The 14,268-nt window shown below is 42.6% G+C and overlaps 1 protein-coding gene and 1 long non-coding RNA gene across 2 annotated transcripts in view; both read right to left on the minus strand.

The window, feature by feature from the left end:
* Positions 1–1,640: 1,640 nt before the first annotated feature.
* LOC126986772 (uncharacterized) lies at positions 1,641–5,107 on the minus strand. Its single transcript, XR_007739943.1, has 3 exons — positions 4,991–5,107; positions 1,970–2,154; positions 1,641–1,852 (listed from the first exon to the last, which is right to left on the minus strand). It is a non-coding gene; the product is annotated as an uncharacterized LOC126986772 (long non-coding RNA).
* Positions 5,108–8,888: 3,781 nt separating this feature from the next.
* Positions 8,889–14,268, minus strand: part of LOC126986936 (uncharacterized) — a 59,865-nt gene continuing 54,485 nt past the window's right edge. Inside the window, exons 27-30 of the mRNA XM_050843455.1 lie at positions 14,005–14,084; positions 12,923–13,043; positions 10,579–10,773; positions 8,889–9,662 (exon numbers count right to left, since the gene is read on the minus strand). Of these exons, the coding sequence (XP_050699412.1) occupies positions 9,466–9,662; positions 10,579–10,773; positions 12,923–13,043; positions 14,005–14,084 (593 nt within the window). The 3' untranslated portion in view covers positions 8,889–9,465. The remainder of the gene's footprint in view (positions 9,663–10,578; positions 10,774–12,922; positions 13,044–14,004; positions 14,085–14,268) is intronic.

Consider the following 14,268-nt stretch of genomic DNA (forward strand, 5'->3'; position numbering starts at 1 on the left):
GTCACAACCTTTTTTACAGAATCAGAAACGAACTTTTGCAAAATATCAGCAATATACGTTCAACGCCAGTGTGCTTTTATTGCAGGATATCAAGGTCCATTGAGTTCACTCTATGTCAATACAGTCCTCAAACACTTCCACTCCAGCGTGTGTGCGTGGAGGGGGATTATAAATATATATACACAGACAGACAGAGAAGCAAACAGATAGATATAGATAGGTAGATAGATAGGTAGATAGCGAAATATATATTATTTTATAAAGACACCCAGACGTATTTTACATTATTATTATCCATAAGCTTATTGCCACTTGTTTATAATCTACTATCAAATTAATTTGAGGGAATATTGTTAAGCTTCAATTTCCGTGTCAAAGTCACACTTCCCTCAGCACAAATACTATATATTTTTACGCTCATTCCGCACCGACAGTTCCCGTATTTCTTATGTCTATCGCAGCAGAGAGGCGTGCCATTATGCCAGGCTAATCATTATCGTCACATGACCCAAATTTTCCTCAGCACCAACAATATATATTTTTACGCTCCTTCCGCACCAACAGTTCCCGTTTTTCTTCTTTCTATCGCAACAGACAATGGCCGATTCGCTTCATTCTGCAAGGCTAATCACCATCATCACGTGACCTAAATCCCAGACCTTTACCCCAAACTGCTGGTGATGAGGCCAGCACAGCGCGGGGAGGGGGCCCAGGGGGGACAGTTTCTTATGCTTTAATTACACACTGTTCCACGAGTCTTTCTTTCACTGCGTAACGAGGCGAACCATTATCGGGGAAAGCATAAATATCAGCTAATGGATCTTAATTTAATCAGCAAACACTCGGTAAAATTAATATCCCGAGCATGAAAGTTATTAGAACACACACACACACACACACACACACACACACACACACACACACACACACATGCATGCACACCTTTTTTTCCTAATTAAATCGGATCACACTTACAAAATCAATGACCGATATGATAACTGTAATATGATACGCTACATAGGACCTAGACTCAGTCCTGTTGCACACACACACACACACTTACACCTTTAGCAGTATACGATATTTTTTTCTCCTTTCCTTTTCCTCCCAAGCCATCAACACATCAGCTCGAATTTCCTTCCTTTTCCTCACAAACACCTCACACGCCTGCCACCAGCACCTCCTCCTCCTCCTCGATAACATTCCAAAATTCTTTCCCCTCTTTTCCCTAAATTCCTTGCCGTACCTGTGATCCCCTTCTTCCCTTCCTCGGTTACATTAATTATACCTCCTCTCCTTTCCCTTCCTTTCCTACTCCTCTACATCGGTGCAGGCTTATTCGGACCCTGGCTCGTTCGGACCACTTTGGCTTATTCGGCCCTTGTTCCTGGCTTATTCGGCCCTCGTAGCCAATTAGTGTTAATAATACGTTGTGTGTGTGTGTGTGTGTGTGTGTGTGTGTGTGTGTCATGATCAAAATAAAAAGTACAAAGTTACAAAGTATACAAGAAAATAAAAAAAGGTTGTTACTATATAAAAAGGATCATAACATGTCAGCCACCAGTGACGGCAAAGGGCATTACAATAATACAGATAGTATTGTTATATAATGTGATAAGTATAAAAAAACAATAATAAAATTGTCATATTTCACAAAGCAATGAATTGAAAGCAGTTGACAGAATGGACTCTTGACTACTTTAAAGGTGCCATCAATGAACCAAGTTTTTCCCCTAAGTAACAAATGCATTTACTTTGTTGTAAAGAATATAAGGTGCTTTTTGGTTCCAGCTGTTACAGTTGCCCGTAAGAATTCTTCAGGTATCGTCTCCTCGAGGTAGTCATGGTCGATCTAAAAAAGAATTAATTAGGTACATTAGAGAACCCCAACAAAACAAGTAACTTTTTTTTCATTATATTTCCTTAGTGTATGTCCGCATCATCAAGTCTCCCCATCATTATAACGCACCTCAAAGAACAAGTCAGTAGGATCCTTTGGCCGATGCGAGGCCCGTGCTCTGTTAACTATTCTTATGAGTGTGTTGCGGTTCGGCCTCGAAGCCTCGGGTCGACTTGGAACACTAAAGCAATCGTTGACGACACCCACTACGTCGCTTGCCGACTCGTAAACGTGTGCTTTTCCTGTAGTTTTCACTGAAAAAAAGGAAATCGTTGAGAGCAAGAATAATCAATCTCGCCTATCAATATAATATAATTATACGAATCCCCTCTACGCCCTTGCATGCCCACCTGAGAGTTTATCTAAACAGCTGTAAGGAGGCCAGGCCTGGCTGGGTGTGTGGGTTACCATTCCAGTTGAATATGAATCCTCACCAGTCTGCCTAACAATAACTGAGCCTGGATTCAATTTTCCGCGGAAACTGCATCGCCATTCTAGTGTCCCCTTTCTTTGTGTGCGTTTCAAAGTAAATGCGAAGCCTTCGCTGGAAATCAACTTTGGCTTCCCCGCTCAGTACCAGACTCAACGTTGGCTTGCCCCGCTCAGTACCAGACTCAACGCAAGTAAAGGTAACCTTATCATCCTGCGTCGAAGGGGGGTCTGCATCACTTAAGTCACCAGAAAGGGATCTGGGAATAAATATAAAAAAAATAATAGAACCGGATTTAAATGATCATATGGAAATGTAAGGAAATTAGTGACTCATTTCAAGGAAATCTGAGGAAATTTTGAATCAGAGTTAAGAAAAAAAAAAATTGTTGTGGAAGCACTGCTCTTTATGTAGTATTGACAGTAGTTGGCGCGGTACTCACAATGCTTCATTATCGTCATTCAGTGACCAGTTTGGGCGTGACACATCAAAGGACTCTTCATCCGACTCCCTCGGAATAATGAAAATTATCGCACATAAACATATACAACATGAATTTGCTGGATTTATAAATATAATTTCGTAACAAACTTTAATTAAATCTGAAATGTCACTCCGTCAGTAGGACAGCATGTACCTGTTGTGTAAGCTCATTGAACTTAAGTGCTTGCATCCATCGCACACGAAGGTAAAAGATATATCAGCGCGGTGCAGCTTTTTGTACATATATCTATATTAAACCTGTAAAGCAGATAGCAAGAAATAGGATTAAATGCACGTTTTCACTTACGCACTTTACACATGTAAAAGGTTATTTCTCCTCAACACAAAGGGCGTGGCACCATAATTCGGCACCATTTTTTTGCTCGAGTTAAAGATCAACATAATTATTGCCTGTGTTTCCACATCGTCGGTGTTGCCAGCCGCCACAGGAGTCGCAGTCATAAGAACATAAGAACGTAAGGAGTCTGCAAGAGACCGGTTGGCCTATACAAGGCAGCTCCTGTACACTCAACCCCACCTTACCTCACCATCCATGGCTTTATCTAACCTCTTCTTGAATGTATCTACCGTATTGGTACCCACAACATGGCTGCCAAGCCTGTTCCATTCGTCCACCACTCTATTGGTGAACCAATTCTTGCCTATGTCTTTGTTGAATCTGAATTTGTCTAACTTAAAACAATTGCTACGCGTCCTACCTGGCTCTTTTACAATCAAAATCTTATTGACATCCCCTTTATAAAATCCCTTCATCCATTTATAGACTTCTATCAAGTCTCCTCGCAACCTTCGCCTTTCTAGCGAATGTAGATTTAACTGGCCTGGTGGCGCTCTGTCACAGTTTTTCTGCACTCTATGTACTGCACGTCGCTCATCTTGTTGTGTGGTCAGCCTGGCAACTGATTATCTATACAAAAGAAACGTTTCCTCATGCACTGCGAAATAGTCAAGAAAGGTCCGAATCAGCCACAACATGGGTCCAAATCAGCCACAACATGGGTCCGAATCACCCACGACGTGGGTCCGAATCCGGTCCGAATGACCCAAGGTCCGAATAAGCCTGCATTCCTCTACATTCCTTGCTGCCGCCCCCACACGTAAAAATAACCATTCAAACTATAAATAGACCTTGAGGAATGTTGAATGTATTGTAGCCATCTTGCGCGGTTAATAAAATCATAATGTGATGTATCTTGGTCTCTGTATGCAGTGCAGTAACTGAGTACCTCGGGATAATAAGAGAAACTTCAATATAATTACGTTAAAAAAAAATTATGAGCACAGTTTAGCACATCGCATTTCAGGGCACAGGTCATGTTTGGTAATGTTAGGGTCAGGTTTTGTTTGGTAAAGTTGAATTTAGTCTTATTATTATTATTATTATTATTATTATTATTATTATTGTTGTTTTGTTTTGTTTACGTGTGACACGCTTCGCACTGCACCGCTGTTGACATGGCAGCGGAGGTGGCTACAAAAATTTCAAAAATCACCCAACGTCTTTTTCACTTACCTCTACAGGAAGAGGAGAAAATGCCAGGTGCTCCTCGGTGACACCCGCCAGTCAGTGAACAAGTCGTTGAGTAGTCAACCGCGTAATCACTCGGCCAGCAATCAACCAGTCCAGCAATTAGCCTAAACTATCAATTACTCCACACCCAGTCAGCCACCCAGCCAGGAACTCAATCAGTCAGTCAGCTACTTAGTAATTCAGTTGGCCAGTCAGGCACGGGGTTGTTTAGTTAACCAGACACAGACAGACGAACAAGCTTGAACCTGTCACTCACCACGTTCCCTCACTCACCCAGCCAGTCAGACAGTCAGCCAATAAGTCAGCCAGCCAGGAACTCAGTCAGTCAGTCAGCTACTTAGTAATTCAGTTGGCCAGTCAGACACGGGGTTGTTGAGTTAACCAGACAGACAGAAAGACAGACGAGCAAGCTTGAACCTGTCACTCCCCACGTTCCGTCACTCACCCAGCCAGTCAGCCAATCAGTCAGCAAGTCAGTAATTCAGTCAGCCACGAAGTTTGGTCAACCGGACAAACAGATACTGACATACAGACAGACAGACAGACGAGCAAGCTTGAACCTGTCACTCCCTCACGTTCCCTCACTCCCCTAGCCATTCAGCCACACACCTTATAACCTACACACCTTTCAGTCAGTCCACAAGTTCACAAGTCCGTCCCTCGCACACCTGCCAGTCTCCAGGGATCCAAGCAGCGGCCAGCGGGTCCAGAAGACAACCCGCAGTAAGCACACACAGCGCCGCCATCACAACAAACACCGCGCACGTGATGAGCTGAGGGCCGCTACGAGTCCCACCCCGGGCAGATTATCGTACTCAAGAGCCGCGTATTTACCGGTTTCTGGCCCATATATGTTGCCAAGAACCACCAATAATTAACCATTTTAACGATAAATATATGTGTAGGCAGTTATTGAGGTCGAGGAGGCAGGTTTTGGGTCGGATATCGGCAAGCATAAGAGGCTGAGTACGAGAGTCTGGCAACGTTGCCCGGGCACCGTTGATAGATTATCGTACTCAAGAGCCGCGTATTTACCGGTTTCTGGCCCATATCTGTTGCCAAGAAGCACCAATAATTAACCAAATAAGCGATAACCATATATAGAGGGAGTTGTTTGGGTGATGAAAGCAGTTTTTGGGTCGAAAATCGGCAAACGTAAGAGGCAGAGTACGACAACCTGGCAACGTTGTCCCGCTGTTTGGGTGTTGAGGTGTGCAGTCTTGGCAACGGCACACTATAGGGGTAGATTTCTTCATGCTCATTTCTTTATTATTGGTTGTTTTCTGGCCTTTATCCATTGGACTTTTTTTAGTTTGCCTGATTTTCCTTACAAACAATATATTTTCTTTTACTTTTAATGTTTGTACTGTTTATGTTGTACTGCTTCGAGACGCCACGGAGGGGATGCATTTTTTTTTTCTTGTGTGTGTGTGTGTGTGTGTGTGTGTGTGTACTGAAGGCTTCCGTGTGTGTATTTTTTTCTTATTTTTTTCCTATATACTTTCCTTCTGGTACCTAACTTTGTGGAGGAGTGAAAATCTACTAGTTAATAGCAAATTTCGAACAGAAGTACTATGCTGTCAGGCCTCTCCGTTCCCTCACGAGAGATTTCCAGAAGAGGATGTGAAGGATAAACCTGCTTTACTTTAGGAGCAGCGAGTAGCGGGCTTTTTTTTTATTATTGTTTTCTTTTTTTGTTGCCCTTGAGCTGCCTCCTTTGTTGTAAAAAAAAAAAAAAAAAAAAAAAACTTATTTCCCAGAATATTGTGACCCAAATTCTCCTCTGATTTTTTTTTTTTTTTCCGTTTCCGGGGAGCTCACAGGAAATATTATTGTGGAACGCCGTAAAGCATGCTCGTCAAAACATGAATTTTAAAATATTTATTGAACTTTCTGCTCGTCCCACCAGCTTTTATATGTAAATAGCCTAGCTCGGTGCAGCAAACAGGAAATGATGGACTTCTTATGGCTTCTGCTCCTCAGTTTCTCCTTTGATAAATTATATATTAGAATGACTCGAATAACAGAAGAAAGTTTATTTTTACAACAATGGTAGTTCGACATTAAGTTAACAGAAAGTACCATTATTACATTTCTGATCTGTACGATAATCTTGCATCTCCTGGTATAATACTCGACAAGCTGATATATAAAAAAAAAAAATGTCCATAAATACATAAGGATATACTAGGCTATGGGATTATACTTATCTCACCACTTGCAATTCCTGGTTATATTTTGACTAATAGCAATCCTCTTACCGATGAGTTTAAGAATTCGTAATATATGTTCACAATAAAAATGGTGTTCTGCCTTTGCTGTGAGCCCCAACACTTTGTAAGACACTTTGTTTGGCCATTTGGAGGAGTAGGCTTATTTGTACGTGCTAGAGTGAGGTTATAATACCATTTCAAGAGTCACGTTCCTTTGTTTGAGGTGGAGGATACAGTTTACAATTTAAGGATTCGAGGATGGACATCACAATATTTAACCGAGCCTCTGATGAGGTTATTTATACGTGAGTGTGCCCAATCAGTTTGTCGAAAAATCAGTCGAAGATAAAAATGAACAAACACGACCAATTAATGAAAGCACCTATTTAGTAACAGTCCCTAATTATAGCCTAGCTGTGTAATAAGATAGACATGACGCCTTCCTCTCCGCACAGGAAATAAACATTACATAAAAGGTCATTTAATAACCACATTTTTACATCAAGAGGCCTTCACATCATCACAGGCAGAAAGGAGTTGTTTGCCGTGGTAATGTAAGCACCTATTTAGTAAGTCTCTAATTATAGCCTACCGTAGCTGTGTAATATGATAGGCTTGACACATTCCTCTCCGCCCAGGAAATAAACATTACATCAAGAGGCCTTCACATCATCACAGGCAGAAAGGAGGTTATTTGCCGTGGTAATGAGCTATTGTGATTTATTTTTAAAAGGATTGCCTGCAGCATGAAGTGAGAAATAATACGAATATTCAAAATTCATACAATAGTTTAATACATTACAATCATGGAAGTATATAACTCACACACACACACACACACACACACACACACACACACACATGGGGCTATCTTAATACTACAGAGGTAATGGCATGTAATCAGATATGCACAGTTATATGAAAAATGTTCCTGAAATCTTTATCAGAAAAAAGTTAGGAAAAAAAGCATTAGTATTATGAAACAGACTCATTGAAAAAAAAGAAGTATATAGCATTTTTTTCACATATTTCACATTTTTATCACAACAATCTTAGCATTTCAATAGTGAGAAAACTTTGATGATAAAATTCGTCACTTTTTATCTTCAGCTTTTCACTAAGGGAATAAAATGAAATACCTGACAATAAAAAAATATCAATGAAAACAAAAAAATAGCAAGAAAAAGCAGAGATAAGAATGTAAATAAATAGATAAGATTAGGGATTTTTCTACACCCTTCTTTTATGTTTTTTTTTATCAATTCAGTAATAAAAAATAAACTCATCGGACCCCAAAGAACCAAAAAACAGATAACAAAATAAATAAATAAATAAAGATAAGAACAATGTAAAGAAATAGATGAGGTTAGGGATTTCTTAGTTATTGAAAAAGAACTCATTAACAAAACGGTATGAGAAGAAAACATAACTAATACAAAAAGAAGAAGAAGAAGAAGAAGAAGGTCAAGTTCAAGGTTGACGAAGAAACCATTTTATAATTTATTTTTTCTTACTGATGGAAACTAATTTAAATACCTCGCTGAAATATCAAATAGAACAAATAATAAATCTACATATCCGAAACGTTCTTTTAAATTGGAAGATCAAATAGATTCCATTAGGGAGACGGAAATTCTAATGAGGCAAAAAACGCAGCCGAGGTAACTTTGTGCGAACTGATGAAGTGACGATTTTATTTATTTTATTCATGTTATTCAGCAGTTATTATTTTTTTTACCCAGCTGTCTTTATGTATACACCTACAGGCTTGAGAGAGAGAGAGAGAGAGAGAGAGAGAGAGAGAGAGAGAGAGAGAGAGAGAGAGAGAGAGAGAGAAAGGTACGTCGACGAACATCAAAGGCAGAAAGAAAAAAGGAGAAGGAGAAGAAAGAGAAGGAGAAGGAGAAATAAAAATGAGAGAGTCGTTTAAATCCTGTTCTGGCTGCAGGAATGAAGAGGAAATCCAAGTCGCCAGGAGAAGAAGGAAAAGAATGAAAAGAAGGAGAAATAAAAAGGAGAAGAAGAAGAAGAAAGAGAAGAAGGAGAAATAAAACGGAGGAAAAGGAGAAGAAGAAGAAATAAAAATGATAAGAGTCGTGAAGAGAAAATCCAGGTCGCCAGGAAATAAAATGGAAGGTAATCTGTCTCCTTTGTGTTATATAAAGAATCGCGAACAAGAGACGTAGGAAGAGGAAGGAAGGAAGAAAAAGAAGAAAAAAGAAAAAAGGTGACAGTTTACTACTCGACCAAATTGGAAGAGGACAAAAATGTATCTTGCCAGGGAATGTATACGAAAATAAAAGGCAAACTGCTTCTTTCTTTCTTTTTTTTTTTTTTTTGGCTTTTAAACATAAGATCGAGTACGAGACAGAAAAGACAGGAAAAAATAAGAAAAAACGGGACAATACTTCTTGATCTGCCAACGAGACGAGAGAATTGCAACTCATCGGGAAAAGTAGAAAAAAGAAGACGAACTATTTTTTTTTTTTCCTCGCCCTGGAGAGAAATGAGCAAGTAAGAGAGAAAAAGGAGGAAACAGTAAAGTAAAAAAAAAAAGAATGAAAACAGCACAAGGCAATCAGTTTCCTGCTCTATTTAAAGGGCTGGAAGTATTAGACTATAGAAGAAGGTCTTATAGAAGTACTACAAATGTCGACCTATCTTTCCATCTATCTACCTATCTGTTTATCTACCTACATATCTATCTATCTATCTATCTATCTATCTTACAACATATCCATCTGTCTATGTATGTATGTATCTATCCATCTATCTATCTATCAGTTTAATAAAGGAAAGAGGAGGAAGAGGATAAAATAATAAGAGAAATGAGAATACCTCGTAAAATAGTGCGTTCCCAATACTACTACTACTACTACTACTACTACTACAACACATGACACTCACCAAAGCAGGGCGGCAGGGAGGTGCGCGTCCAGGCTCCCTCTTTGCAGGTGGAGGTGAGATTGGTGGGACCGAGATTGAACCCAAAGGAGCAGAAATACTCGATCGTCACCCCCCAGAGAGTTGGCCCCGTGTGGTTGTACGTCGCGCGGCCCGGGGGTAAGGGTGGGGGGTCGCAGGCTGTGGTGGTGGTGGTGGTGGTTGTGGTGGAGAGGATGTGGAAGCGACAGGAAAATGATTGCTTTTTAATTTGCATATTCTCTCTCTCTCTCTCTCTCTCCACCCACACACATTTCCTATCGATCTTATACATCAACATTGCTTTAGACAGAACATTTCCGTCCTTTTATAGCTCAGACTCCCTTCCCTGATTATTTACTATCTATCTACCTACCTACGAACTATCTATCTACTTCTCATGCCTCTATCTATTTACTTACATTTCTGTTTTATCGACTTTTTATCAGTCTATCTATTTATGTCTCCCAATCAGTATATAAACCGCTAATATCTACCTCTTCCACTATATTGTCTAGCTATACGTATATTTATTAATTAATTTTCCTACCTGTCAATCTGCTAACCTTTATGTTGTCCAAATTAACAACCATAATGTGCATTCATCTTAGTATATAACTACAAACGCAGCTTTCTACTACCCAAACTAAAAATATATATGTTATCTATCTAAGCACCTCTCTACCAGTCTATCTGCTTAGCTATGTCCATATCTTCCAAACCACTGACCTATCTACTGATTCATCCATAGGTTCATTTAGTTGTCCACCTGTTAACCTTCTCCTCCCACTCCTCTCTCATAAATTTTCTCCTTCGTAACCTTAAATCTACCCAGTAATCCATCTCCTCCTCATACCTCTTCTGCCTACTTCTCCCTTCATAACCACAAAACTGCCTATCACCCTCTTTCCTATCTTCTTACCTCCCTCTTCTTCACACCAATACATCCCATCAACTTACCTTCCTCGCCCTCTCTCTCCTCGTACCAACAACCTCTTTACGACCCAAAAGTTACCCATCAACCCATTTAGTTACCCTCTTACCTACCTGCCTACATTCCCCCCTCACACCTGCTCACCTGGCGTGCAATTAAACCCTGGGTTCAACTCGGTCCATCCGTCCTCCCGGCACTGGATGATGACGGTTTTGCCCCCCCACTCCAGCCCCAGCCCCTCCTCGCACGCCACCGTCAGGTTATCCCCAACCCAGTAAGGGGGATCAACGCCCTCCACTGTGGCGTTGGCGGGGGCTTCGGGGGGGTCCTCAGGGCATGCTGGGGAGAGGGATTAAGTGAGGGAGAGATGAAGGAGGGAGGGGGTGAGATGGGGGTAAGAATGGATGGGAGGGAGGAAAGGATTAGGTGAGGAAGGGATGAAGAAGGGGAGGGGCAGGGGGTGGGAGGAAGGATGGATGGCAGGGAGGAAAGGATTGGGTGAGGAAGGGATGAAGAAGGGGAGGGGCAGGGGGTGGGAGGAAGGATGGATGGCAGGGAGGAAAGGATTGGGTGAGGAAGGGATGAAGGAGGGGAGGGGTAGTGAGTGGGAGGATGGATGGATGGCAGGGAGGAAAGGATTGGGTGAGGAAGGGAAGGATTAGGTGCGGAAGGGATGAAGAGGGGAAGGGATATGGGAGTAAGGATAACTGAGAGGGAGGAGGGAGAGGATTGGGTGAGGGAGAAATGAAGGAGGGATGGGGCAAGGGTTGGAGAGGATGAAGGGGAGGGAGGAAAGGATTGGGCTTGGAGGAAGGGAAAGACTGGGTAAGAGGGAGATAAAAGAGGGAAGGAGCATATGAGGAAAGGGAAGGATGGTTGGAAGGGAGAAAAGAATGGACGGTAGATAAAAAAAAAGAGTAAAACGAAAGCGATAATGAATGAAATGAAAAATAATAACAGAAATAAAACAACACTACTAACATTCATACTAATAATACTTAGACAATACTAATAAAAAGAGTAAAACGAAAGCGATAATGAATGAAGTGAAAAATAATAACGCCAATAAAACGACACAAATAACACTCATACTAATAATACTAAGACAATACTAATAACACCTGGCATCCCCACTAACACCTTTAATGAGCTAAAATACCTGACCTTCACTTCAATGGCGGGGAGGTCTCGAGGGCGTAAAGAGTCTCATCAAATTACCCAAGGCTGAAAGGGAGCGTCTGGAGCCCCGCCCTTCTTTGGTGCCGCTCTCCTCCTTCACTGCTTTTTTTTTTTTAACTCCTCCGAGGGTTAGGGCGTCTTTAAGTGTGTGTGGGGGTGGGTGTGTGTGTGTGTGTGTGTGTGTGTGTGTGTGTGTGTGTGTGTGTGTGTGTGTGTGTGTGTGTGTGTGTGTATTTTCTGCCTTCCTTTTTTTCTATTTTAGCTTCCCCTGAGGCTAGGCTAACCCCGCAGCCGCCACTACCCCATCGGCCAGTTTTACGTGGAAACACTATAGCAGCGATAACAGCCATTGGTAACGATCAAAACAAACGAAGTGATTGTGAAAGCGGCCCTTAGCCCCGAAGTGTTTGAGAAGGCGGGGCCACCTCTTCACACCATACGCTTCCTCTGCCTCTAAATATCAAGTCACGTCCTTTGGTTCTGTGGTCGACTTAACAGCGACAATTAAGATTCGGGAACTCCTCAACGGCCACTCCTTCCACGTGTTTGACTCAAGGCCGTATGGTTCAGTTTGCCAGATTGAAAAGACCTTCGTAGAACTTGTTGGGATTTTCATGGGCTGTTTGGTGATCCTGTTGATTGAAACGTAACTACATCTTGGTTTTGGTGGCTGGACTAGTGCGGGATGAGTTCAGTTTCGACGTTGATGTGAAGAAGAAGAATAACCTCACCCTCAGGAGCAAAATAAGTGACAGGAGAAAGTCGAGGTTCCCATTCGTCTAGTCCTATCACGCGTTCACTCCTGTCCACTCCCAACTCTTCAAGATCCGTTCCGCCGCTCAACTCACCCTCCGAGGCAACGTAAACTAACTTCACTCCTTCACTTATAGGCTACGGAGGAGGACACTGGAGATCAGGTCCACGTATCTTCAGTCCAATAACATATGTCCCCTCCTGTCCATTCAAACCCCTTCAAGACACTACAGCGCAAAACTCACCCCCCGCAGCAACACAAAACAGCCTCACTCACTAAACAGAAGAGAATACATGGGGTCAGGATCCATGTATCTTCAGTCCATAACACATGTCCCCTCCTCTCCATTCAAACCCCTTCAAGACACTCCAGCGCAAAACTCACCCCCCGCAGCAACACAAAACAGCCTCACTTATTCACTAAACAGAAGAGCAAACATGTGGCCAGGATCCACGAATCTTCAGTCCTATCACGCGCACACTTCTATCCGTTCAAGGCCCTTTCCACCGCTACACCGACCCTCCGTAGCAACACAAACAAACATCACTCACTCACCTATGCGGCAGACGAGCAGCTCAGGGTCTACGTAGGTCCAGTTCCCGTCCTCATTACAGGTGAGGCTGATGGTCGAGTTGAAGTCGCTGAAGGTGTGGTTGACGGGGCAGGTAAGATTGACCTGGAGGGGCAATAAGAAGTAGTAAGAATAGAAACTTGAGTTGAAAGAATAGAACAGCTTGCGGTGAGAAAAGACTTAACGAGAGGGATTATTGTGGTTACTTTGGCCTTGAGGGAAAGATGGAGAGAGGAGCTTGAGATGAAAGAATGAAGCAACTTGAGGTGAGGGGAGAAGGCACTGAGGAAAAGATGATAAGAAGAGAAGCTTGAGATGAAAGAATGAAGCAACTTGAGGTGAGGGGAGAAGGCACTGAGGAAAAGATGATAAAAAGAGAAGCTTGAGATGAAAGAATGAAGCAACTTGAGGTGAGGGGAGAAGGCACTGAGGAAAAGATGATAAGAAGAGAAGCTTGAGATGAAAGAATGAAGCAACTTGAGGCGAGGAGAGTTGGCCTAACGAAAGAGATTATCTGGTTAGTTTGGGCTTGAGGGAGAGTTCATAAGGAGGGAAGGTTCGGAATAAAGAAAACAATACTAGCAAGTCCTTCGAGGATAGGCCCGTCATGGGAGGAAAACGTGGTAAGTGTAACCTGGAGGGAATAACGAGGAATAAGCGAAAATGCAGAGTAAGGAAAACCAATAACCGAGCTGTGGCTTAAGAGGAAGGCCTGGCGGGAAAGGGCCATGTTGTTAAGGGGCTATTACACTGGGCAAATTTTCCGTGGATCTTCAGTCAAACCACGATTTCCGCTGGCGTGGTCCTCATTTGTTTCTTGTTATTGCTGCTGATGATGATGGTGAGCAATACCGTCGTCCTTCGGTGAAATCTACCGTAGCTTTGGAAGATCGTGGACACGTCAGAAAACCACGGAAATATCAGAACCACGCCAGCGGAAATCGTGGTTTGACTGAAGATCCACGGAAAGGCGGAAAGGAAGGCCTGATAGAAGATAATGTAATGAAGAAAGGAAATGGAGAACGGAGGCCGGTGATTGGACACGGTCACTCCCACCCAGACCCACCTGCGTGTCCACGAGTCTACTGAACCCGTCCCAGGTGGTGTTGCCCGGCTCGGGGGCGGGCTGCGGGTCCTGGAGGCACGCTGGGGAGGGGAGGGGGTTGAAGGGGAATAAGAAGATCTACATAACCAACTAGCACCAAAGTTATAGCCTTGACCTCCCACCCTGTTAGTCACCCACTCACTCGGCCACCCACCCGCCCAGCCAAGCAGCCAACCATCCACCCAGCCAGTCTCTCAGTCAGTTAGCTAACCAGTCTCCCGGCCA

This window comes from Eriocheir sinensis, chromosome 63 (genome assembly GCF_024679095.1).
Source record: "Eriocheir sinensis breed Jianghai 21 chromosome 63, ASM2467909v1, whole genome shotgun sequence".
NCBI classification, from domain to species: Eukaryota; Metazoa; Arthropoda; class Malacostraca; order Decapoda; family Varunidae; genus Eriocheir; species Eriocheir sinensis.